General features: G+C 39.3%; 1 protein-coding gene across 2 annotated transcripts in view; it reads left to right on the top strand.

Moving 5' to 3' along the window:
- The window catches only part of PTPRR (protein tyrosine phosphatase receptor type R), a 232,362-nt gene extending 207,440 nt beyond the window's left edge, over positions 1 to 24,922 (top strand). For both annotated transcript variants that reach the window (XM_054580107.1, XM_054580108.1), the window contains 4 exons: positions 4,302 to 4,412; positions 5,868 to 6,025; positions 10,362 to 10,475; positions 24,783 to 24,922. In XM_054580107.1, the coding sequence (XP_054436082.1) occupies positions 4,302 to 4,412; positions 5,868 to 6,025; positions 10,362 to 10,475; positions 24,783 to 24,876 (477 nt within the window). In that variant the 3' untranslated portion in view covers positions 24,877 to 24,922. The remainder of the gene's footprint in view (positions 1 to 4,301; positions 4,413 to 5,867; positions 6,026 to 10,361; positions 10,476 to 24,782) is intronic.
- The last annotated feature ends 1,340 nt before the right edge of the window (positions 24,923 to 26,262 follow it).

Here is a 26,262-nt window from a genome sequence, read left to right as displayed (position 1 = left end):
TGCCATATTATTTCTCCATATGTACATGCATCTTTCATCTGGATAAACTCTGTGACTTAGAAACCTCATTTAGCCCATTGGTTGACCTAGTAAGCAGTCTGCAAACAGTTTAACCTCAAAAGCATATAAAAAGATCATATTATGTTTTCCCTTCTTTCATCCTGTCCTTTCTCTATCTGGTACAATTAGAGAAAAGATTCATTTCTATTACACTTCTCTGACCAAATAGTTCACATGAAGCCTCAGCTTTTTAATAGGGCACTGAAGAATGAGTAGGTGCATAAGGGGAACAACGCAGGCAGAGCAACGGCGTACAAAGGCACACAGGAAACCACGTGGACTGCACATAGGTGCAGCGATGTGGTGTGGCTTGAGCACAGCATAGCAGGGCATGAGGGGGCATGAGACTAGAATGTTAAGTTGTGCCAAAGAATATAGGACTATGCTAAAGACGAACAAACAAACAAAAAATCTTTGCTTTCATTACCTAGACAGCAAGGAGCCACTAAAGATGTTTTGAAATAGAGTGACATAATGCAATTTCCATATCAGGATATAATTGGTGGCAGGATACAGGGTTTGGATTTAGGAAAAGCAAGGGGAACAAGGGAAATGGGTTAGAATTTGTAGTCACAGTCCAGGTAACAGATAATGAGATACGGAAGTAAGGCAACAAAAGAGTGTATTGAGAAAAGGGGACAAAATTAAAAGTTGTTACAGAGATAAAAGACACAGGACTTTGTTTCTGATGGAATGTGAAGGAATCGAAGGAGGGTTTGGTTTCTGGTGAGAGACTGAGTGGAGGCTGATGTCATGAACCTAGACAGGCAGCAAGAGGTTTGTGTGAGAAGAAAGTGAGTTCCTTTTTTCATGCGTTCGGTTTGAGGGCTCCTGCAGACCTTTGGATGGTTAAGTCTACTAAGTAGCTAGAAATAAACATCTAGACAAATAAACAAACGTGCAGAAAGGAGATAGATATTGTACAAGTTGAATTTATAAAGTGATGCTTGTTCAGAGGGTCCTAGCCCCCAAGGGAATTTTCTCAAAGTCTCCTAGCAAAACATCTGGGCTTCAGTTTCCTCTGCTGTACAAGGATGTAGTCGTAATTCTTGCTACCTGCCTTACCTAACTCAAATGATTGTGAAAGGGATTGAATGATCTTTTGTTGAATGTACTTTTAATACTAAATTGCTATGCCATGTTAATAATATTTAGTTGGTACACCAGGAATAAGTATAACTACAGTAGTAATAACAGTAGACAACCTGACCCATTCTGTCCCTCTCATATGTTAAGTGTACCCAGTGAAACTGACCATCTTCTTTTTATTTATTTAGACCCACTCTCTATGTGATGATACATGTCTTTAGCTCATAGAGCAAAATTTCTTTGATTTTTAAATGCATAGAATTTAAAAAGTAACTTAAAAAAATTTTTTTTAGGCAACTACCAGCCAGACTTTCTTCTTGTTTATATACAAAAAGCCCTGACATGGTGAGAGAGAGGGTCAAAGAAAAAAAAAATCACAAAAATAGAAGTTCTCATTGCATTCTCCTTTTACTATGAACCACTGATTATGAACAACTGGTTAATGTCCAGAATCTTCATAGTTAGGATTTGCTAATTACTTGTTTGCAAGGGACACAGGACCCGCTGAAAACTTCTTTTTTCCTCTAAATTGTGAGTTCTTGAAGTTAATAGATGATTTTACTGAAAGGATCAGCCTAGGAGCAGAAGAATAGTGATGATTTGGGATTATATTCTGCTAGATAGCATGCTGTTTTGAATTACCTACAATTAGTGTAGTTTCACAATATTATCTCTGAGAGAGCATTTTCCTTCCTTGCATTTTTTGCCTCTTTCATACCATTGTTAGCACCACAATAGAGAACCCCTAAAAAGCTGTTCACGAAAATAATTTCAACAGGAATCTGTGCTCTGGGAAACAACTACATTTGCAGCTCTCCCCCACCTCATATTCAAAAGCACCTACACTTATCTGGTCTTTTTTTCTATATTCTCCTAAAAGGGGGAGAAATGTATTCAGTGTGTAAAAATAAGCTATTGTATCCCAGAAAGGAGATGGGATGCTAATTAAGGGTTCTTTGAATGAACAAGTCATCTTGCATTGTCTACTGGGAGCTGGCTGCCAAATTGCATTTTTGGTAAAGAGTCAAAAAAAACATTCAAGAGGGCCCCGGCAAGCTTGGGAGAGAAGCAAGCAGTATTTCCATTTATCAAGTAGGTGCACGAGCCTGTTCGAGTATTGTGGAGAGTCAGGGTGCAGGCTGTGAGCTCCTGCCTCGAAGCTTTCCTGCTCTTTTTGAGAACCACCTTCCCAAAGAGGGGCCTGCTGCTCAGGTCTGATCGTGGACAATGGGGCGCATACGCCGTACTGCTGGACCATTGAATGCCTCTTTCTTTGCTCGATACTCTTTTCAAGATTCTTTGTGTCTTCTTGGATTTGTCCAGGAGGCAGGGGTTTTAAGAAATATACAATAGCTCGGGTCCTGCAGTGAAATAATTGATGCTCCATTGAAAGACGCCAGGCAAACTGGTTAGTATGATTATCTTTAACAAATTGGGGAAATTTTAGACATTTGACAACTCATAAATGAGGAGGGAAATAAATTGCTCTATTTTAAAGTGTTTTTTTTCTTAATGTTATGTCAGCCAGAGTAAGCCTTTAGCCTGATTGCCGCCTGCCAGTGTTGGGTGAAAGGTGGCATGTAAACAGAGATGAAAAATTGATTTACTTTGTTTGGAAAAGGACCAGAATATAAAGGATGCAAACGTGTCTTTATTGTAATGGAGGAAATACTGAGTCAACCAGGTAAAGTGACTTCCCCCCTCCCCCGACTTGGCTTGTGGAATAGTTAGTACTTAGCATGATAGAATCCCAGAGGTGTGTTTCTGATACTTACAATCTTTTTCTTTAATTCTGTAATTCTGTGATCCTTTTGCTGCTCTTTTAGGTTGTAAGTTCTTAACTTTTTTCAAGCGTGATATACGCCTTTGGAAAAAATGTGAAGAAACGAGTATCCTGACTGCTAAAAGGTCCCTAATGAAGGCAACAAGTGAAGGAATTTCCCTATAAATGTGCATGTGTGTTTGGAAGAAAATAATTGTTATGTAGACAATACTTCTAAATTAACATTGCTTCCCTGGCATTTGCAATAAAACATCAACTTTCACACTGTACATTCTTCATCATTAAAATATGTGGTAAAAAATTTAATAGGTCTCTTGCAGTTGATTAAAAGGCAAAATAATTTGTGTGCTTAAATCTCATTTTGCAGTTTCCTTTTAATAACATAGCTTAGATATATAATATAGTATTAATTCATGATCTAATGCATAATTAATGATCTGATCAATTTGGATCAAAAATCTAAAGGCTAGTAATTATAAAATATAACAATGAAAACAACTGCAACATGTTTTGAATGCTTTTTGCCTGCCTGGCTTGTCTCTAAGTGCTTTCTATATGGTAATCATGAGGGAACTGAGGCCAGAGGGATTGAGTCCCTTGCTTATGGATTCATAGCGAATAAGTAGTAGAATTAAAACCTGGACCCCATCTCTCTGACCCCGAAGCTTGCACCTTAACCACCGTATTATATTGCCTTGTTTGCAATATGATTGTTATCACTATTACTAAACCCTTCAAAGAGGGTTTATTTCTAAAATATCTTAAAAATAATTTCGATATACATCTATTGTAATGGACCTCATAGGTGAAAAGATGATTGGTTCTGAAAATCGTACTGCCATTCAGACATTCGCTGTCGCTACATCTGCTTCACACACAAGAGGAACTTCATCCTGTGGCATCTAGCACGTAAAAGGCACTGCCACTTGATGAAGCAGGAAAGTGTGACTTGCTTCAATCGTCATGAGAAAATATTTATTTCTAGTCATTACATGATAAACTCTAATATTTGAATATTAATTTCTTAATTCCTATTTGAGTTCTTAATTTTTCTGTGGAGTTTTGGGAAATTCTACCTTTTTTTTTTTTTTTTTTTGGTAAGGGATGAGTAGCAACAGTGTTTGCAGGCAGCTGCAAAACTTGATACTTTATTTAAAAAACAACCTAATTGACATGTAATTTACATGTCATAAAATCGTCTATTTAATATGTACAATTCAGTGGTTTTCGTACATTTACAGAATTATAAAAATTGGTACTTGACTTATTAAAAATTAATTAAATAAAAACTGAGATACCTGAATGAAAAACACTCCAAGACCAATGAACATTATTAATATTTGCTGTATTCTTCTTTCTCTTTCATCAGAAATGTGTGCTATACTGGCCTGAAAAGAGAGGAATATATGGGAAAGTAGAGGTTCTGGTTATCAATGTAACTGAATGTGATAACTACACTGTTAGAAACCTTGTCTTAAAGGTAAGATTACGTGGCTATAACTATCTACAAAGTAGATGATATTAGAGGATAACATTTCTACCTTGAAATTATTATCCTAATAAGTACTACAGATTTAATTTAAACCAATTAAATAATGTCAAGATGAAAGAGAAATTATAATCACCCCCTCATGTATTTCTTTGTTGTCAGTTACTATTAATATATGGAATAATTAAATTAAATAAGTAGATATTAAGGAAATTCACTAAGTAGGATGTTGTGACCTTCTAATTTGCACAAATAAAAGATCTCTTGATTTAACTTTTTGAATGCCTTTCACTAACGGCTTGTTCTGGAAACTCTACCATGATTATTTTTAATGTCACTTTTGTCTATGCAGCCAGCTTTAAGACCTGGAAACTGTGAACAGAAAATCTGTGCTTGTGGGTGGCTGTGGGAGGCAAGACCAGACAAAGCGTTGATGACATCTGTAAAACTTGGCATTTCAGTAATTTATAGGGACTTTCCCAGACCAGTTACATCATAGGAAAATAATCTTATTTAATTTACAGGCAGCAGATGCTAAGAATGTTGCCATGGTATTGTTTCTGCTTCTAGAGAACAATCCTCTCAAAGGTTTCAGTCCTTTCTAGAGCCTCCTGCTACAACATAGTCATCACAGGGAGAGACTAGAGGCAGAGCTGCACTGATGGGGTTAAGTGAGAAGCCGGACACAGGAAGGCACTCATCAAAGCCAGCTTCAAAGCGCGTGTCCTAAGTGCCTAGTCCATGCCAGAACCCCACGGGGCACTGAGTTTTGCCATGGTATACACAGACCCTCACTCAAAGTGTTTCTAGTCGACACCCCTGGAGTCCCTCTGCTACTGGGATTCCTCATTGCTCTCAAAGATTGGAGTTTGGGATGAGTGTGGAAGTATTAGAGTGACGGAATATAAAATTACGTGTTCATATATTGGTTAATGTGTTCATAGTAACCTGTCAGGAATGTTCAAAGAGGAGGAAACACACTATCTCCCAATTCTTTCTTAGTTACATTTTCATCTACTATTTTGTTTATTGTAGTAAACTACAAACACTTGTATATTTAGCATGTGTTACATATACACTTTCTATACGAAATATATATTCTCATTTATTTTTTTTGCTTTATGTTTTTAATTTTTAAATTAAATTTATTGGGGTGACATTAGTTAATAAAATGATATAGGTTTTACATGTACAGTTCTGTAAGACATCACCTGTATATTGCATTGTATGCATTTAATAGAGACAGGACTATCAAACTTTGATACCAGGATATTTACAGTAAAGTTTTCTCAAGGTGAAAGGTTGTTCTTCATAAATCTAAATATTTTCCCCACTTTGAAATATTGCCAGTAAGATGGGAACTATAGAAGGCATGCAGTACTGTGGTTTGGATGACTTTTAGTAGCACAAGTAAATGAGGCATTTGTTGGCTGTTGCTATTTTCAGCAAGGAAGTCACACCCAGCATGTGAAGCATTACTGGTACACCTCATGGCCCGATCACAAGACTCCAGACAGTGCTCAGCCCCTTCTACAACTCATGCTGGATGTAGAAGAAGACAGACTTGCATCTGCAGGCCGAGGGCCCGTGGTTGTCCACTGCAGGTAAGGCAAGAACTGTCCTTTCCACCGAACCAAACTGTCTATCCTTTGTAAAGTCATAGAGCATATACAAGTTGGGTGTTACTTCTTGGTTGTGACTTCGTCAGTAAATTAAATATTTACTGAGATTGGTTAACTTTCTAATATTTGAGTCTTGGTCAAAATGATATTTACAGTGACAGTTTTGTGCATTTTCAGCAAACAATGACACAGTGGAGGAAATACCACTTCTGAATAAATGGCTCACAGAACAGGAGCCAATTCAGTCCTTTACTTTGAAACTCATTTTGATTCATTTAGTCTCATCAGTGTAATACACACTAGGAATGACAGATATGATATTTTGATGATCAGTAACTTTCTTTGTTGTTTCAAGATGGCACCTGAACTATACTTGAATCATATCTTGGGTAACATTTATTATTATCTCACATTTGGTAAAAACTAATCAACTATTTTAAGTTATTTCATTGCCCTGATTGGCGTGGTTCAGTGCGTTGAGCACCAGCCTGCGAAACAATAGGTCACCAGTTGGATTCCCAGTCAGGGCACATGCCTGGGTTGTTGGCCAGGTCCCTGGCTGGGGACAAGTGAGAGGTAGCCAATCAACATTTCTCTCCCTCTCTTTCTCTATTCCTTCCCCTCTCTCTAAAAATAAATATAAAAATCTCTAAAAAAAAGTTATTTCATGAAAAACAGATGGAAATAACTTATGAAATGGTAAGTGGGCAAGTGATAGTTCTCCAAAAGGAAAGCAAAGTGCTATCTTCAGAACATGCATTACTGGAGGATAGGCTGACAAAAGCAACAGATGGCCCTGGCTCAGTTGGAGTGTCATGTCCCATGGATGGTCACAGGTTCAATTCCTGGTCAAGGCACATAAGTTGTCAGTTCAGTCCTCAGTCAAGGGCAGGATGGGAGGCAGTGGATTGATGTTTCTCTCTCATATTGATGTTTCTCTCCCTCTCTTTCCTTCCCTTCCCCACTTTCTAAAATCAATGGGCAAGTCCTCAGGGGAGGATTAAAAAAAAAGCAACAGATGTCCATGGTGGTCCTCTTTCCCAATGACTTGCTTAAAGCTCTCCTCTCATAACTGATATTTCATCTCCACTGTTTTCCTTTTAATATGCCCAAAGTAAAGCAAATACTGTTAAAGTTATTTCAAGAACTAATCATTTATTCCTCATACTTTCTCAAAATTCTGTATCTGTGTTGCTTCATTTAACATAAGTCTTGTAAGGTAGCTGTTGATGCTATCTTTAATAAACAAAATACATCATTTTAGAGGATAATTTGTGCCTTCTTTTTTGAACCTTTGTGGTTTAATTAAGAGTGAAATTTACTTATTCAAAAGTGTTATTAGCTAGTTTTTAGCATTAAGCCTTATCCTAAACTTAGTGTGGGGCCAAGGGAAAGCAACCTAACTGGCCATCTGTTAGGGCTGAATCTGTCCCCACCCAAAATCATAAAACACTCAGGATATCTAAAGTGAACTAGCCACTTTCCCTATAAAACCAGCTCCCCTTCTGATTAGTCTTTCTAAGAATGAGACCACCTCTTTTTCAAGGACTTAACCACCAACACTGACAGTTATTTTTGGCCCTTCTCTTAATTCCAGCCTCAGTATCTAATCAGTCCCCAGATTGGCTGTCCCTTCAAAGCTCCCACAATCATCGCTTCCTGTCCAACCACCCAAGTTCAGACCTTTATGGCCCCATTTGTATATTTTAGAAGTAGTCTGCTAATTGCACACCTACCCTACTTCGCCATGGCCACCCCCACTATGTCCTAGCCAATGCACTTCTCTTGGATGATGCCCTAAAACCCTCTTTCATCACATGGAGTCCCTGCTCAAAACTTCTCAATGGCTTCCCATGCAAGGGTGTCCAACCATTTGGTGCCTCTGGGCCACACTGGAAGAAGAGTTGTCTCGGGCCACACATTAAATACACAAACACTAACGAAAACTGATGAGCAAGGAAAAAAAAAGGTTTTAAGTATATTTATGATTTTGTGTTGGGCTCCATTCATAACCATCCTGGGCTGCATGCGGCCTGTGGGCCACGGGTTGGACACCCCTGTGAGCAAAATTCTCAACTGTGAGTCTATGGATGAGCTACAGTAGTCAGTGAACTCCTTGAAATTACTTATACAAATTGGAGTACTTAGAGTTATATGAATTTTTCTAAATGAAACTTCCTAGTTTTGATTAAATTCTCAAAAAAAAAATAATAAAGTCCAAACCTCTTTCCATATAAGACCCTCATAAGCCTCAGTGGGCCTTCCCAGTCATTTCCCACTGTTTCTTGAAAATAACTTTCTGGTCAAGCTCAGCTCGTCTACTCATTGTCGCATATTATAGAGCCTGTTCTGTAGCAATTTTTCCTTAAAACTTTCTCATGTGTGGAATATTTTCTGTCATTCATGATAACCAAAATGCCTGCCATTCATATGGTACAGTTCACACGGCCTATCTCTTTAATGAAACAAACGGTCTATACACACTTTAACTGAAAGGGGCCCATTCTACTTCTGAATTCTTTTGCACTCACATTCAACAGAAACAAGTTCCAAATAGGATAAATAAATGCTTTCTGAGTGCCAAGTGGGGAGTTATTAAATCAAACCAAACAGATGTGCCCTAACTGGCGTGGCTCAGTTGGCTGGAACGTCGTGCCATAAACTGAAGGTTGCAGGTTCAATTCCCAGTCAGGACACATGCCTAGGTTGTGGGTTTGATCCCCAGTCAGGGCACATGCAGGTGGCAGCCAATTGATGTTTCTCTCTCACATCAATGTTTCTCTCATTCTCTCTCTCTTTGTCTCTTGAGTGAGAAAAAAAAACAACCAAGAAGATTGGAGAAAGCTTTTAAACTTTGAAATAATGTTGAACAGGACCTTTAAAAATGACCAACATTTATGGTTTTAAAAGGTGGTAAGGAGGACATTTTTGACTCAAGAAATATCATTAACACAGAAAGGAAAACGGGAAACAAAAGGCATTTTTCTTGCAATTATTCATGTAAATGAAGAAGTGGCAAAAGGATACAAGGAGGACAGTAAAAAGACATAAAGCTTGAAAGTTACTCACATTCATATTATTCAAGGTTATGAATACCATGGTAGGGAACTTAGACATTGTGCTGTAACTTCGGGGAGCCATTCACAGTGTTGAGTAGAGAATACTATGATATGGTCCTTAGCAGCTGCTTGTATCATGAATTAGTCCAGGAGAAGACTGGAGACTTTGAAACCATAAGGAAATCATTGCTAATCGTGAAGTAAGGAGATGTTGAAACGTGAGCATAGTCTCTAGAAAGGAAAGCATGGATCACAAAAGCTCAGTAGAGGTGGAGAAGATAAGAATCCCTAACAGATTCGCCGTGGGAGGTGAGAGGAGTGATGTGGAGGATGGCTCCAAGGTTTCTAGGCTGGAAACTCGTGGCTGGCTGCCAGTGCCATTGAGGGGAAAGGTAATTAATTCTGCTTTGGATACAATGAACTGAAGCAAGTGCAAAAAAGTAACATCAAGATCCCCAACCAAGAGATGGAATGGCAGTCTAGAGTTTAAGAGAAACTTAGGAAATATAAACGTAGATTTAAGAAAAATTTACATAAAGACTATTAGCGGTTGAAATTGCTAAAAGGAAGTGACAGAGAGAAAGATAAAGGGTTTGTTAGGTTGATGACATACTGTCTAAAGCAGATGAGTGTGAAAACCCTCCTAGGCAGAGAGTGTTTCTATTCAGCTATAAATGACTTAGAAATATGTGCGTATAACCACTTCTTCTCTCCTAAACTGAATTGAATCTTCAGTTATTCACAAGAATCTTCAACATCAGCACATCCAAGACCAAACTCTCCCTCACATCAGCTCTCATTCCAGATTCCACCTTTGTCTCGTTGGGACTCTCCTTCTTTCAGTTCTGGTCACTGTTGACTTTTTGTTTCTCTGACCATTCAACTCCAGTCCTCCAGACTCACATTTGTGATGTGCCTAAGCCCTTTCCCTCCTTTCTAGTGCTCATACCTTACCTAAATTAAGGCCCTGATTCTTCTTTGTAGAACAGTTACAATGCCTTTTTACTATTCTCCCCACCTGACACTTCCTCCCACCCCCCTCATCCTACTGTATATAAATCAAAAAAAAAAAAAAAAAATGTGTTTAAGCACTTAGCACAGAACCCAGGTTGTGATACTCAGTCCATGGGAGCTGTTGTTGTTGCTATGGCTCTTAATCCTAGCTGTCGTTTCGCATTTAAAAGTACCTTTTACAAAATATATTTTATCTTTGTTATTTTTCTCCTACTTTTTTATTCTTTGTCCTTTTTTTTTTTCAGCGCAGGGATAGGTAGAACAGGGTGTTTTATTGCTACATCCATTGGCTGTCGACAGTTGAAAGAAGAAGGAGTTGTCGACCCGCTAAGCATTGTCTGCCAGCTTCGTGTAGACCGGTGAGTGTCTGTGGGATTGGGTCATAGAGACCTCAGAGCAGCGTCATCTGTCTCAGCCTGCTCTGATCAGCCTGACTTGCAAACATCACAGGTTCCAAAGTCCTAAATCTCTATAGTGATTTGTGTGAAGTGTTTGAAAATATACATTGCATTAAAAAGCCATAACAAACAAAAGTGTTATTTGCAACACTGACCATCAAGAGTCCAAAACCAAAAACTTATGCTTAACTCTTCCTTGTCTCTGATTCAGGTTATTTATGGTGGTAACTGATCCTTCTTAGTCTTACATCCCTATTCCTTTTTTACGTAGTCTGTGTTTCATTTGACTCAACCAAATCATTTAGGACCTTGATCTTTTAAAATGAGGCAATGTCATACTACCAAGAGACCTCCATTTTTTAGTCTAGTCTTTTAAACTGTGAAAAACGCATATAACAAAATTCATCTTCTGAACTATTTTTTATTTATTGGGGTGACATCTTGGTGGAAGTAAGGTGAAACAGTCATTTTCATATACAGATCATTCGATCACCTTTGTGATGATCTTCGTAAGGGATTTTTCTTCCTTTCTCCACAACTAAGCCTGCCTGGGCAAAGGAAGAGTTGAGTCGGTGATGGAAAAAGGGAACAGGTGCTCCTTTACACGCGAGCAGCCGACCTCCCTGCTCTGCAGTTCAATGTGCAGTAGCAGAAGAAGAGTTGCTCTGAAAGGCTGAAATACTATGTCCTCTTCTTGTGTTCATACAATATTGATTAACCACCTCCCATGCCCAAGGCTTTGTTCCGGGTGCTGCAAGTGCAGCATGGGATGAGATGAGTGGGGCTCTACTGTCCTAGAGTTTACATGTTAACGGGGGTGGGGGCTAAGAAACAGACGGGATAGTTTCAAAGGTAAAAGCTGTGACATCGTGAAAGAAGAGAGATTTTGCTCTATGACCTAGAGTTTCCTAAAAGTAAAACCAGTGTCACCTTCTAAGACTCATTTGGTAAATATTTATGGAGCCCCTACTATGTACTACATCCTGGGATTTTAATGAGACAAATGATTTTTCGGAAAATCCAAGGAGATGATATAGATAGATAGATAGATAGATAGATAGATAGATAGATAGATAGATATAAAGCACTTAGAACAGTCTTACACATAGTAAGCCTTAATTAAATATTCACTGTTATTATTATTGCCATTATTATTAAAGTTATGAACAAAGTTTCCTCTATCTCTAAAAATGAAACATTTAAATCCCTCTTTCTGGATGAAGTTTTCCCTTCCTATCCCTATCTGTCCTTGTCTCCTTTTAAATAATAATTTCTCAGTCTTTGTAAATGTATTTTTCCTCTATTTTTCTCTTAACTTTGGCTTATTAGAGGATGCTCATCATGGTGGTTAGGATTCTAGGCTCTGGACACAGATTGCCTGGGTTTGCATCATGGTTTCCACCATTTTCTAGTTATGTGGCCTTGGGAAAGTTATAAAACTTCCCATGCTGAAGATGGAAGTAATAATAGCATCTACTTCTTATTTTTGTTGTAAGGATTAAGAGAATCCGCAAAGTGCCTTTTACATAATAAGTGTGCAACCAAGTTTAGCCACAGCTATTATCAATATCCATAGCAAGAGACCTGAACACACATCTGTAAACTGGAACTAATAACCTGTACCCCACAGGGGTGTCCTATAGGTGATGACACTAAAGTGAGATTACACCTGTGATGCACTTAGCCCGTGTTTCTCTCTCTCTCCCCTCCTCGCTTCCACCTTTCCATACCCCACATGTAACTGCTTCCAAAAATGTTTTCCTCTTGTATGTGAGTATATCAGCTCCAATGACCTCTCCTCTTCTCTTTCAATTGCTGTCTTAGTCTCCTGAAACCCCTTGTCTTTCATCCAGATCTGTCCACCCAGGTGGAATAGAGTCTGGTGACTTCACATCTGACTCTGGGACCTACTTCCACCTAGAAGAGTGAGGAGTGTCTCTTTAGAGGCTTAGAGACAGCACCCTGTCAGCTGGAGCTGCTCCCACAATGGCCTTGACCTCTCCTGCTTTGTGCTTCTGCAAACGAGGATCCTTGCCTGGGACCCAAAATCCCCCAGGGACTCCAGTCCGTGTCCCTGTGCCCTGCTTTCCTACTGGCTGACGCTGGAGTTCCATGAACACCAGACTCCCGCATGGATCTGAACTGACCCTGAACCGAGCTGGCCCCCAGCACCTGCCCTGACCCTATTTGGAACAGCATCCTAAAAAGCATTGGGCATGATTTCCTCAGCGTTTTTCATTTATTTGGGGTGGGTTTTTTTTTCTCTTGTTACTCTTAATCTTACTTATTCACCCTCCCATCCCCAACCTCCCCCACCTGCTTTTGTCGCCTGACCTCCACCTTGGTTTCCACTTCCCAGTCACCTTACCTTATCAAGTCTACCAAGTTGTCCTCTAACTTTGAATGGAATCACAAATACATTTTTAAAAGTCATATCACAATGCCTCCTCTCTCTGCTCCTTCCTTCCTAAAGCAAATGGTCAGAAAATTTAGCCTTGGCCTTCCATCACCACCAAGGCCTTCGCACAAGGTTTGTCCTGTTATTCCTGATAGGATCTTCAAAGCACAGCCAACTTCTCTGCTGATCTGACGCCCACAGGCTCCCAGTCCCCTGGATTTGAATTACTGCCAGCATGTGTCTCAGAATCATTCTGGTTCATTAATCAAGATCCCTTCTACATGAATTCTTTCTGAGCAGGTGTTGTTTACCAAACAGATCCTCTCCTTAAAAGCTTCCTTGGAAGGTTTTTCCTTTTCCTTCCTTCCTTCCTTCCTTCACAGGATTAGCACTGATTTTCCTTTCCTTGTCTCTTCCTTCTGGTGTGCACTCCCTAGTTATTATGAAAAGGGACGCCGCAAACCTTCCTCCTTTCCTCCACCCCATCCAATTTCTTGTTCCCCCATCCTTCTTGCCTCTTGCCTTCAGCTTTTTCCTGTCATACCTCATTGGCCACATCCTTATTTCATGGCTGTGAAGGGAAAGACGTTCCCGCAGCTCTCTGCTCATGCAGCTTTTCACTTGTCATCGGCTCTTTGAACCTGTTCCCGCCTAGACTGTGGTCACCCCTCCTTGCCTTCAGTTCTGGATCTGTCATCAGCCATTCCAAAAAGCGTTATTCACACTCAGAAGTATATTTAATCATGGCCTTTTCAGAGGGTCCTCAAAACTCATGTCTCCTTTAACTCTCAAAGTGAACCCATGATTGGGAAAAGAGGTATTATTTGGCTTTCTTTTTATTTTGACAATGAGGAAACAAAGAATTCAAGGTATCAAGTAACTTACCCAAGGTCATGGTGTTTAGAAAATGACAGAATAGGCTTCTTTGGAAATCAGGACTTCTGATTTTTAACCTAAAGGTATGGCTGTTGTAGATAAAGTAAGCAGGCTTTCGGAATAAGTTTATTATTGTAAAAATGCTTGACAAAAACGTATCTCTTTGGTAATGCTTTGCCAATTTAAAAAAATGCAAAGACACCATAATTTTTTAAAAGATTCAATTTTTTTTAGAGAGAGGGGAAAAGAAGGAGAAAGAGAGGGGGAAAAACGTGTGAGAGACTGGCACACCCCCAACTGGGGACCTGGCCTACAGCCCAGGCATGTGCCCCGAGCGGGAATCAAACCTGCGACCTTTCAGTCAGCAGGCCGGAGCTCAATCCACTGAGCCACACCAACCAGGGTGACACTGTAATTTTTAAAACAATGTTTAGTATGAATGACAGCTGTTTCACAAATAGAGTAAAATTATTAGCAGCTGTCTTAAGATTGTAATTTTTTTATTGAGCATCTTTTCATATGGACATACATATGTCTTCTTTCTTTCCTTGCTTCCAGCACTTTATTTATTTATCTACTTATCATTTTTAATAACAGTTGACATTCGATATATATTAGTTTCAGGTGTACAACATGGTGGTTGGACATTTATATAACTTACAAAGTGATCCCCCCAAAAATCTAGTACCCATCTGACTCCATGCATAGTCATTACAATATTATTGACCACATCCTAATGTTGTAATTTACACCCCCATGTTTTCTTCAGATTGTATAAATCTTTCTCTTTATAAGTATGATTTGAGTTTATAGGAAAGTTGTCTCAACCCAAAATATCTATATATGGAGGATGCCAAAAATATCTGTGTATGACCAATATCTGTAATACTACTATCAGAAAGCCAATCCTTTCCTAAAAATATCAGTCCTTTTTATTTAACCTACAGATGAGAGCTGAGGGTGGCACTTTGTCTTCTTGGCTATTAATACTTTAATGTAAACCAAAAACGATCTGTGCTTTCCAGCATAGTAGCTAGAGAGAGTCTAACTCCCTGCATTATCAGTACATTCAGAACACAGGTTTTCATGAAGGAGAATTGAAGAGAAGCCTCCAGAAGCTGGGCACACTTGAGGCCCTGCCATCGAGCAGACTGTACACAACCCTTGGGCCCTGGGAAGGGGCGGGCCACAGAGAGGGAGCAGAGAGCTCTAGCAAGGGATGCCTCATGAAGAGCAGCCACCTCATTTGTGGGAACCAGTACAAAATGAAAATGTGGGGCCCCTTTCTACAAAAAAAAAAATTAAATATTTCTCAACCATGACCCTAGAGTATTAACCTAACCACAGTGGGTGGGGGCCTGTGTGACTGCGCCGGTCACAGGCCCAGGAAGACAGACCCCCCTCGAGGCGTTTTCAGGATGGGTGTTCGTAGATGGGCCTGAGTCCTGTGTCCTGTGGAACAGACACCGAGGTCTTCACTCCACCTGGGGCTCCTGCATCATGCGTTTGTTCATTCGTTCAGACACTCACTGAGCACCTACTACTGAACATGTACCAGGCACCTATGTGTAGAAAGATGGATTCCAGACTGTGTTTCTCAGAGCACAGTGTAATTATCAATCAAACATGAGAGCCTGCTAAGAGCCAAACTCTCATAGGTTCTCAATTAAGTTAGAGAAAAAGCTATATACTGTATTTCTTAGAACCCCTCTCCACTTGCATAGTTATGATACGTATTAATGTATTAAAGAATCTGAAAAGTCCCCCCCAAGACCTCAAAACCAATTTAACTTCCTTGAGGCACTCTTTTCCCTTTGATCACAGAAAACTTTCCTAAAGGACTATCTAAATAGGAGAGAAAGAAGTTGTAAAATAATAACTATCAACCGTTCTTTTGGAGGCTTGGTGATGAAGAGAAGACTGGAGAAGGCAAAAGAATTTGAGCCTGGGCGGGACCATTTAAAAGGGGAAAGGAAAGGGTGGGACTGACTGACTGGAAGCCTCCAGCTGAATGTAATAAGGGATACAGAAAACAGGCAATATATTGAGAGCTGACATTATATACTCTGCAGTGTACAGGCTTTTTCCTGTCCATTCAGACCCTCTTTAACAATGGCCGCTGATCCAAGAGATCCAAGGCTGCATACTGCCTGGTTTATAGGCTGCCCCCACCACTTAGAGCTGCCTCCTCTGAAAAGCCCAGGGCATGGCTGACAACAGAGAAAAGGACAAGCCAGTGATTTGGATACTTGAAATGGGGCTTGTTCCATAACTCAGACAAGAGTTTGAACATGGGGAGAGATCAAAAATCCTGATTCACCCCCCTCCCCAAAATTACAGCATCTGATTGTTGTTATCTAGCATGACAAAAACAGGCAATTTGTATTCAGATCACAAACCCACATTTTAGCAATAAATTCACAAGGTCTGGCTTAGAGCTGACTCTGTTATGCTAAATGGATATTTCTAATGTAACAACAATGACAAAGCCATTTGGTGGATTCCTCATTCTCTGGCAAGACATTATTTTTATTGGCTTTAGGGCAAGTTCTATTAATAGATGCTACAGTTCTCACTGCAGATTCGTGAGTCTGTGATTCTCCTTTTAATAATGCTTTGGAGCATATTTTGAACTAAAATAGGATTTCTTTTTTTCTAAGGTAGGAGTTCAAATTCAGTGCAAGTCACCCTCAAGTGTTTTACTTAAAAGTGCATTGATGGATCATTCCATAATTCTCATAATGTTCATTAACTAAAAGATGGAGTGGGTAGCAGGCAGGTGGGTGTAAGCTCTGGCTGGGGGGCAGGTAAGCAGGCAGCCACTGGAGCATGAGGTGCCAGTGATCACTGGACCAGATGTCAAAGAGCTTGGTCCTGGTTCTGCCCCTAGTTTCCTGTGAAACCAATTGTCCACTCTAGGCCTCTTGGTCCACATTTGTGAAAAGAGAGGTAGGATGTATCAGTGGTCCCTTAACCTCTTCTGGTATGAGGACCCTCATGGATGTCAACCCTATAGTTGAATTTTAAAATTCATAATGCTTATAAATTAATTTGTATTCTATGACTCACAATTAGTGATGTAGATGTATATGTGTTTATTTGGCTGACTGGTGCCGGATTCAAAAACCCCTCCAATAAGATGTCTTTCTATCCTGGGATTCAGTGATTGGGAAGGGATTGGCTGACCCTCTAAAATTTCTTTCAGCTATTGCATTCTTTGAGTCTATGAAACTTTGTTTTTGTAGAGAACAGTAGAATGGCAATAACAGGCAATCACAACATTTGCCAAACACCTACTGGGAAAGAGATGGTTTAAAAAATCTGGCTTAAGAATATTGTACAAATCTTTCATTCTGCCGGAGGAATACAAGACCTGAAAAGAATAAATCAGGTATCCAAAACCATGTAACAAAATTTTACTATTTTTTTAAACAATCTGAACTGAACTTCCAATTTTGCTCAAATGAGATTGGTTAAATTCTGGATTTTTTGGTTCCCAAAAGGCTATTGTTCTCTGGCGTGGGAAACCTAAGTAGGTTAAGCACCAGTTTAGGAGAGAAGAAGTTCATATTCTAATCCTGCCTTTGACAGTGGCCCTGAACTAGTTGCTATATAAACCAGGAAAATTGTTTATATCTGATAGTTTCAGTTTAGATCACTTACTATTAATATCTGAAGATGATAAGTATGGTGAACTTACTTTTTTCTGTAAAAAGGAATATTTTGCTCAATCACATTTTCCTGTTCCCAAACATACATAAGTCAACAATTTTTACAAATTATGGTGAAAAGAAAGGACCCATAAAACTGATACTAAATTGGACACATTGTAATCATGGTTTATTACTTAGAAAGTCTTTCCATATCCTGCTTAAGTCTTCTAATCTTCAATATTTCTAAATTGTTGTGACTATACTCCCTAATTAAATGTTCCAGTTGCTTTCACCGCATTTAGTTCCTGCTACAAGAGATTCATTTAAACTTGCACAATGTGAGATAGGGACAGAAGGTCGTTTACATATTGAGCATGGGAGATGCACCTGTCCCTTTAAAAAGTAATAATAATAATCTATAGTAATGAAATCTCCCAGGAAACTCAGAAAATGCTCACATGCATATCAGTGTTATAGGAGAATGACTAAAGAGCAACCCGTGACCCTTAGAAGACATGTAGGCCAGGAGAAAAGGACCATGTTCCATTGTGGGTTGACCTCTGGTAAATTTTTTTCTCATCATAATTCTTTTAATCCTACTTGGCACCTCTGAACACTGGAAGAACTTAAAACAGTGTTTTTGGAAATGAAACACATAAAATAATATGCAATCCCAAGGTCTTTTTCTTTCCTTTTTTTTTTTTTTCCCTTCCCCAGAAACAGGAAACAATCTGTGTAATCCTCCTGTTTAAGAGTCAGTGGTGAAATCTGCAGTTGTCTTTGTATATCCTTACCTTGGAGGCTCTGAATTGGAATGACAGCCAAAGACCTTACTTGTGGCTTCCCAGACAGGATAGAAAAATGCTTCCAGTGTGCGTCATATTATTGTTCAAATGTTTTGATTAATCACAGTTGTTTGATGATTTTGTCTTCTTTAACTATAATAATTAACTATAATAATATACACTATCATGTCCCAAAAATATTTTTTGTTCACAAACCTTATTTAAAATCATTTCAGAACTCAAATTTCCACCTGTTGGTATAATTTTTACCAACCCTAGATTTACATTTATCCATATACTTTGGCATTCCCAACTATCACAGAGATCCCTCAGTTAGTGAATTTCAAAGATCTCATTTGAAGAGCAGGAATTGAACATTTTGGTTTACTTATTTTAAGAACACTCAATGCATTAGAAATTGGTATGGATTTACTTGACATCACAGTTCCTGAGACCATAACAAGAAGTCCTCTGATAAAATAGATCATGCCAGCTGACTCTCCCAAGCAGTTGCCAGGACAACGTTTCCTTCTTCTCAGCTAGGAATTAATTGAGTGTCAACCTGGGGGTCCGGAAGAAAACTGGCTAATTTTCAGGGGGAAAAAATGGAACTCAAGATATGCTAGTGCATTGAATTACCACTGAATTATCGCTTGATGTGTATTGGCTTTTATGCCCTGCAAATACTTTGGAACACAGCCATTCCAGAGAAAGCGTTTATGTTCAAAATGCCCCATCAGAATCAGTCAAAACATTTATGTTGAAGTTCTCCCTCCTTGACATGACACCTGTATGAAGACGTGGGGAGAACCTCTGTCCAAGGCAACCCAGGTCACAGCAGCAGGCACGAGCCTTGCTTGACTCCTGCCCCAGCTATCAGAGATTTTACCCAGGAGGCACATTAACATCCACACTTTTTGTTCTAAATTTACTGTACCCAACTTTACCAAAGAAATTCCAGATTCGAAAATAATAAAAAGCCAAGGAGCGTTAAGTTCCATTGTTAGCCCAGAAGTGAGTCACCGCTGCAGAATTTCTTCTGTCTACTGATTAGACCGGATACATGCTGGGTGGTGCAGCAGGAAAGGCTGTTGCTCTCTGTATGTGTGAGTTAATAGTCACAAAAGGTCACAATTTTAACATGTTAAAAACCAAATCTCTCTCCCGGGCATCTGGAGGGCTTTTTTTTTTTTTTTTTTTTTTTTCAAAACACCCTCCCAGTAGCAAAGGGAAAAAACTACATTTCTTTTCCCTTCTAACCTGAGTTTACCCCCAGCTGACACAGCTACGTGCTTCCCTGCATGGAGACTGAGGTGACACTGATTTTTGTGTTTGTCGAGGCTAATGTGGTATGAGATGTCTGACGTTTCTGGGAGGGCACTCTCTCTGATCCTCTGGGGCCTGGCCAACCATAGGGTTCACATTCTGTGGCCACAAGGCAATCAGAGCGTCTTAGCCAACTCTCCTTTTGCAATGAAAGAATGACTTTCTTTCATGTAGAATGGGGTATAATTAGGGTGAATGATCAATTTATCATCCAAACCAAACCACTTCTGAGAATGAAATGTGGCCCTACTAATAATGACACCAGGACCACGGACTGAACCAGAACTGTGCCAAAAAAATAGATGTATGATCACCATAGGCATTTTAGCTAAGCATTTACCAAAAGAGCAAGAAAAAGAATATGCAGCATTGATTCAGTGCTCACTATAAGACAACCACTGGGCTTAGCATTTTATGGATTATCTCATTTAAACTTTGAGAAACATGAAAACTTACTCCCTGTCAGGCCACTGGTTTTCAATATTTTTTGGTGAACAATGGGAAGACAAAATCTCCCACAAAACACCAATATGGAAAACCAACAGAAAACAGAACTGCCCTGACCAAAGCCAGAGTTATCTGCTGGTCCTAAAGACCCAACCTCCTTCCCCACCAGCCTTGGCCCCGCAGGCAGAACGCTGGGTTCCTGGGATTTTTGTGTGACAGCCCTCAGCTAGACATTGATATGCTCTGACTCAGGTATTCTTCACAATCTGATGAGCTTTATCATTAATGCCATTTTGTAAATGAAGGACAGCAGCCAGGAAGGAATAAATGATTTGTCCAAAATCATAAAACCAGTAGGTTCAAAAGCAAGGATTCAAACTTGAATCTGTCAGACTCCAAACCCACTTCTTTCCACAGCATCACCTGCCTCCGCCACAGCTGACTTTTAGTCTGGTTAATATTTATAAACATATTTGGATCTTAGACAGTATTGTGTCCTTGGCCACACGTGTCCTTAGCTTTCCAAGTCCTTCAGAGACCTCACGCCAGAACCATCCAACCAGTTCTGTTTCACTAGATAGCACCAAAGAGTAACAATAACAGTAAAAACACCTAACAATATGGTGTCTTTATGTGCTCAAGCTGTGTGCTAACCATTTTAAATGGATTGTCCCATTTATTTCTCACAGCAGTGTTATGAGATAGGCACTATTATTTTATTACTTCATCATTTTGAAGATGAGAAAACTGAGCACTGCAAAGATTACATAGCAAGGTAAAGCAGTTCGTAAGTGGCGGAGACAGGATTTGTCTTGGCAACAGTGTGTGGTGTCTTTTGCCTCTTAACATACTTTGGTTTCTATGGGTAATGAACCTGACACCTTGGCATTCCAACTTTTCAAACCCGTGACTATGCTCATAGCTAACTGGGTTCCCATGTCCTGTTTTTATATGACCTTGCTCTTTTTGGATAAACTAACTCCTGCTGGGTAGTAGGTATTGTAGCTTAATATGTTATATGTCCTGGGGAAACAGGTTTGTATCTAAAGAAGCATCTCTGAAGAGGGACGACCCTAACTACAATGTGTTGAGCAATGGTAGTGAGCACGGTCAGGCACACTGCCTGAGTGATGATGGCCCAGGTTTTGGGGGCCTCACAAACCTTCTCCACTGAAGCATCACCTTGATCAACATGGAAATCTGTTAAAATGTTAACCTTGGTTGAATTTAAACCATGATCTATTGTAGGTCAAGGATTATTTTTAGCACCTGATCTTTAAAAGGGAATTGGATGATGTCTTTTAAAATTAAAAAAAAAAAAAAAAAAAGAAGCATTCTGCTTCCTACCTTCAAGGGCCAGCTTGCTTTAGGAATTTTACATCAGCAATATAGATCTAGATGTCAGCAAGTCCATGGAGCCTTGTCTGATCTGAAAGATACCTATGGGCCAAGTTAGAACTTCCTTGGAGGACAAATTATTACAGGGCTCCACTGAGAGTTTCATGGTTCATCTTTTCCATAAATGTATTTTGCAGGCAAGTACGATATTCTTCTTCAGTATTATTTTTACTATGATCACCCTATAAAAAAGACTGTTTTTATCCCATTATGGAGTAAAATCTCCAGGGTAATCTTAAAATACAGAGTATTCTATATACCAATATATGCAATTAGACAGTTATTAAGTATTTTCAAAGATGAAAGTGATGAGTTCCTGAATTGAATCAGCCTCCAATGAATGCGTGATGGGAAGCCCTTTGCCCTCTTTCAGCCTGGAGTTTATCTGTCGTCATGTGACATGAAAATGGCATGGACTGTGTAAACTACTTCTTTATAAATGACAAATGAAAAGATGTGTAAGGCATGCTTGTTAAATATCTAGAAGACACGAAGCTAGGAGTGAAAGTGGAAGACTAATATATTGAATAATAAAAGTATGGATGTCAGTAAATAAGAACATTGTGCTAAAAACAAGATGTTGAATTTAATAAGAATAAATAGAAAGTCCCGCATTTAGTTTCAAAAATTCAATAATGTTAAGTTCAGGGTAGGAGACAGCTGTAATTTTCACATTCAAAAAAATCCTGCATTCTTTCCAATTAACCAAAACCTTTGCTCAATATTCTAAAATGCTCGCTGAGTACCAGGCACCAGGTGGGCACTGTGGAACCTTGCAACCCAATGCACCTGCAAATGCAAATTAATTGGCCAACAATGTGCAGTTCAAGTGAGAAAATATTTCCACTGAGGAGATCTCGTTAGGAATAGACACAACATTCTAAGAAGGTCATAGTTGATAATATAGCTTATAGAAGAGGGAGGCTAGACTGGTGAGTGACAGGGAAACCAGGCTGGATGGAAATATTGAGTGACCACAGGATGTTTAGTCTAGAGAAGAAAAGATTATGGGACTTTGATGGTTGTTTTCTAGCATTTGGAGAGCTATTGTGTGACAAGTGGAGCCTTAAGACTTTTTTTGCATTATTTTAGTTCAACAAGTGGGCTGAAAGTTAGACAGGGGCAGATTCATTTTGATGTCTTAAAAAGCTTTCCTGCCAACTGTGGGAAAGGCTGCCTCTGAAGGCACCTCGCCCCATGAGGATTCCAGCAGAAACTAGCTGACCGTCTGCCACATAGACTTCTCCCTTCTGGAAAGACTGCATTGTGTCAGCAGCTGGAAAGAGTGATCTCTGAGGATCTCTTCTATATTAATTCTTTCATTTTTAGTTTTCAAATTACATGGGAAGTAATGTGACTTTTCACATACCTTCCTTAAGATCCCCAAGAATTTTGCTGGCTTACAACTAATTTTGTTTCCCGTTTTCCCCACCTTCACTGGCGGAGACAACCTTGACAGTTCGCAGAAAGTTAACAGAATGTCATAGAAAATACACTCCAGAAGTTCAAGTACACTGCTGACCCATCTGGAATGGTCATAAAAACTTAGACTGTGTCTTCATTCACTCACGAGTTGGTCACATAAATACCAGTAATCGCCAGAACAGACGAGAAGGGGGAAATTTTGCCTCAATTGAGGGAAGCAGAGAGAGGAAGTTCACAAACCAAAGCCCATGACTGCAACATATACAAGGCTGTACATCCAACTGCAGCTCAAGGTGGGCCGGGGGGGGGGGGGGGCGCGGAGACTGACGGTGCCCTGAGCTGGGCGAGTTGCCAGAGGGGGGAGGCACCTCTCAGCTCTTTGGAGCTGCTCTAAAATTCACTGTGGCTCTATTGCTCAAGCTTCTCAGTCAAGGGAAGCACCTTCTAGACACCTGTTATGTTCTTAGATGTGCTCAGGTGTCATCATCCAACTAAGAGGAAGATTTGCTACAGCCTCAGCTGGCCATATGTGTTGTCAACTTACAATCAAGGAACACTTGGTCAGGAGGTTGCCTTTAATACAACAAAATGTACTGTTCTGGGAGAAAAGACCGATGAAATACTTCTGCCAAAAGTTGCCATCACCAAAAACTGTATTTATCTCTTTATCTCTTATGAAATATATCATTTTGGCATTGTGTAGATCTGTTTATTTTAGAAGAGTGAAGTTTTAGTTTCTGAATATCTTATAAACCTATTTATAGAGGTTAATAAGTAAATATAGGTAGAAGCCCAGTTTCAGTAATTACCATTAACCAAAAATCATGTTACAGTGAAGCATATACCTTATTTTTAAGTGGAAATTCTTACATGATCTAAAAATAATTACTTGGCATTGTAACAACAGCCACTAGAAATAACTGGATAAAACACGATTTCAAATTAGTTGCATGATTGCAGATTTAGGGAGACTTTATAGGACTTAAAATAGCTACTAACAATGATGCTGAGCAGGAAAAATAAATAGCATTTTATATTACTATCTGGTAGCTTTGTCAAGTATAAGAACCATTATTATAGAGAGCAATTATAGAGAGCAAATCGTGATAGCTATTTTATATATAAAAGTATAATGAGAAACATTATTTCTCATGAAGTCTGCTGCTTTCTACTGCTCCAGTAACCATAGGTATGCTGAGTAACTAGTGATGGCAACAAAGGGGAAAAAGAAAGAGCCAATCTCCTTTTTCCAACCTATTTAAGGGCCCGCCCGCTATTGTATTTAGACAGCAGCTCACCCCCACCCAGAGGCTGAGGCTTTTCCCATATAACATCCTAGAAAGGCCATTCCAAGGTAGTTGTCTTTTGTACCTGTGAAAAGAGCAACACTTCACAGCTGAGTTTTCTTTGGTAAACCCACTTTGATCAATTTTAATCCAAGTGCACAAACCATTTTAACATAAGATGAATGAAAAGGCACCTGAGAAGTAATACTAACACTCCAGATATTAAATTCATTCACTGAATTCACTTAACCCTCACAAGAACCTTGTGAAATAGGTGCTATAATTATCCCCCTTAAAAAATGGAAGAAACTGAGGCACAAACGGTTTTAAGGAATTTGTCTGTGATCACACAACTAACAACTGGCAGAAGAGAGATTTGAATTCACACAGCCGGTCTGGTTCCCAAGTCCAAGTACTTAAGCAATAAGCTGTACTGTCTCTTCATGATGGTATGGAGGTAAAATGAATCAAGTGCCTCGTGTGTACCAGGCACTGTGTTAATCCCTTTATATACATTAGCACATTAAGTTCACCAGTTGGGTAAAAGGGATAACAAAAGAATCACCAGGTCACCTGTTGATTGATACAACATCCTAGCTTGGATGTGGTCTCTGTGTTGCTGGGATTGCAAAATGCTAGCAGGAAGAAGTTACTGTCTTTTCTTCTCCTCTCAGGGGTGGAATGGTCCAAACCAGCGAGCAGTATGAATTTGTGCACCATGCTCTGTGCCTGTACGAGAGCAGACTCTCAGCGGAAACAGTCCAGTGATTCTCTGAAGATTTACCAGACCATCAATCTCTAGGGGTGATTAGTCAATTACCCACTTGAGGCTTCTGGAAGGAGCTTCCTGCAATGAAAGGAACAAGAAGCCCTCCAGTCAAGCTATGGGATGGATTGTGAAAGACAGCAACATGTTAAAGATTGCCAGCCCCTTGTGTACATGAATGCATTTGTAAGCGTCTCCTAAGTTATTTTGAAGGTCCTCTAGTGATGGAGGTATGACAGACTTTTCACACAGCTAAGGGGGATTTTGTTTTGTCTGTATTGATTATCTGCCACACAGAATGTATGTATGGAATACTGAGTGATATATGTCATCAGATGATGACTGAAGAGCTGCTGAAGAAATTATTGTGTGTTTCGATGCTTTAATGTTTGCAAAATCTGTCTCGTGAATGGACTGTCAGCTGTTAAACTGTTCCTTTTTAAGTGCTATTATCTTTCTCAGTTACCAGAATCTTGCCGCTAAAGTTGCAAGTGATTGATAAGAGGATTTTTAACAAATAAGTACTTGTTTTTGGGAAAAAAAAAATCAAAAGCAGTAACTATTTTATATGGAACTGTGTCTTGATAATATTACTTATTAAATGTGTATTTATCAGTACCTCCTGTCAATCAATGAACAGAGCACAATGACTGTCACTGGGTATATATGTATTTATTCTCTATTGCTGAGCATAGCGGTGGCTTCTGCTCCAAGACTCTATCCACTGTATTTTTACCTTGTGAGTCATTTTACTGTAAGAGGGGACAACAAATTTGTAGCAACTCTGATGTATCAAGAGTTTTAAATACTTTTCTCTTTCACTAAGAAGGAGTTTTTGAATATGCTGTCTACATGGACTCTCTTGCCCAGTAAAAGGCAGTTGCTTTGGGGAATGATGTAACCTGGCACATTTTTAAAGGTTCTTCTAAAGGATGCTGCCATGGCTACCCTTTCATTTCCAAAAGGTCCTAATTCTCCAGAGACAAATAAAGATAAAAACAAAAACTACAGTCAGCAAACACTAGATGTTATGCTCAAATATGAATTTTTAATGCAGTTATGTTGACTTTGTTTCCTACTGCCAATAAACTACTCTTAATACTAACTATGAGTAAAGCAGGTATTTTTTTCCTATTTGTAGGGGGACTGTTATCTTTTGGGGCACGTCTGAAGTAGATGATGTGTTTAATTTTAGTCTCCACCTCTTCCCAGTGGAGATGACCATCTCAAATGTAATACCTATTGTCATCACTTCAAAGATAATGACCTCAAAGTGCCATCATTATGTGGTTTTCCTCAATAGGCTACCAGTATATCATTATAGGAACAGAACATGTTTATGTCTTTAGATCACTTGTCATAGACCCTCATAAATCACATGGTTTGTG

The sequence above is a fragment of the Pteronotus mesoamericanus genome, unplaced genomic scaffold (assembly GCF_021234165.1).
Source record: "Pteronotus mesoamericanus isolate MK-2021 breed Mesoamerican mustached bat unplaced genomic scaffold, CSHL_Meso_final contig_56, whole genome shotgun sequence".
NCBI classification, from domain to species: Eukaryota; Metazoa; Chordata; class Mammalia; order Chiroptera; family Mormoopidae; genus Pteronotus; species Pteronotus mesoamericanus.
Note: the sequence above shows the minus strand (reverse complement) of the source record. Positions and strands in the feature narration are given on the sequence as shown.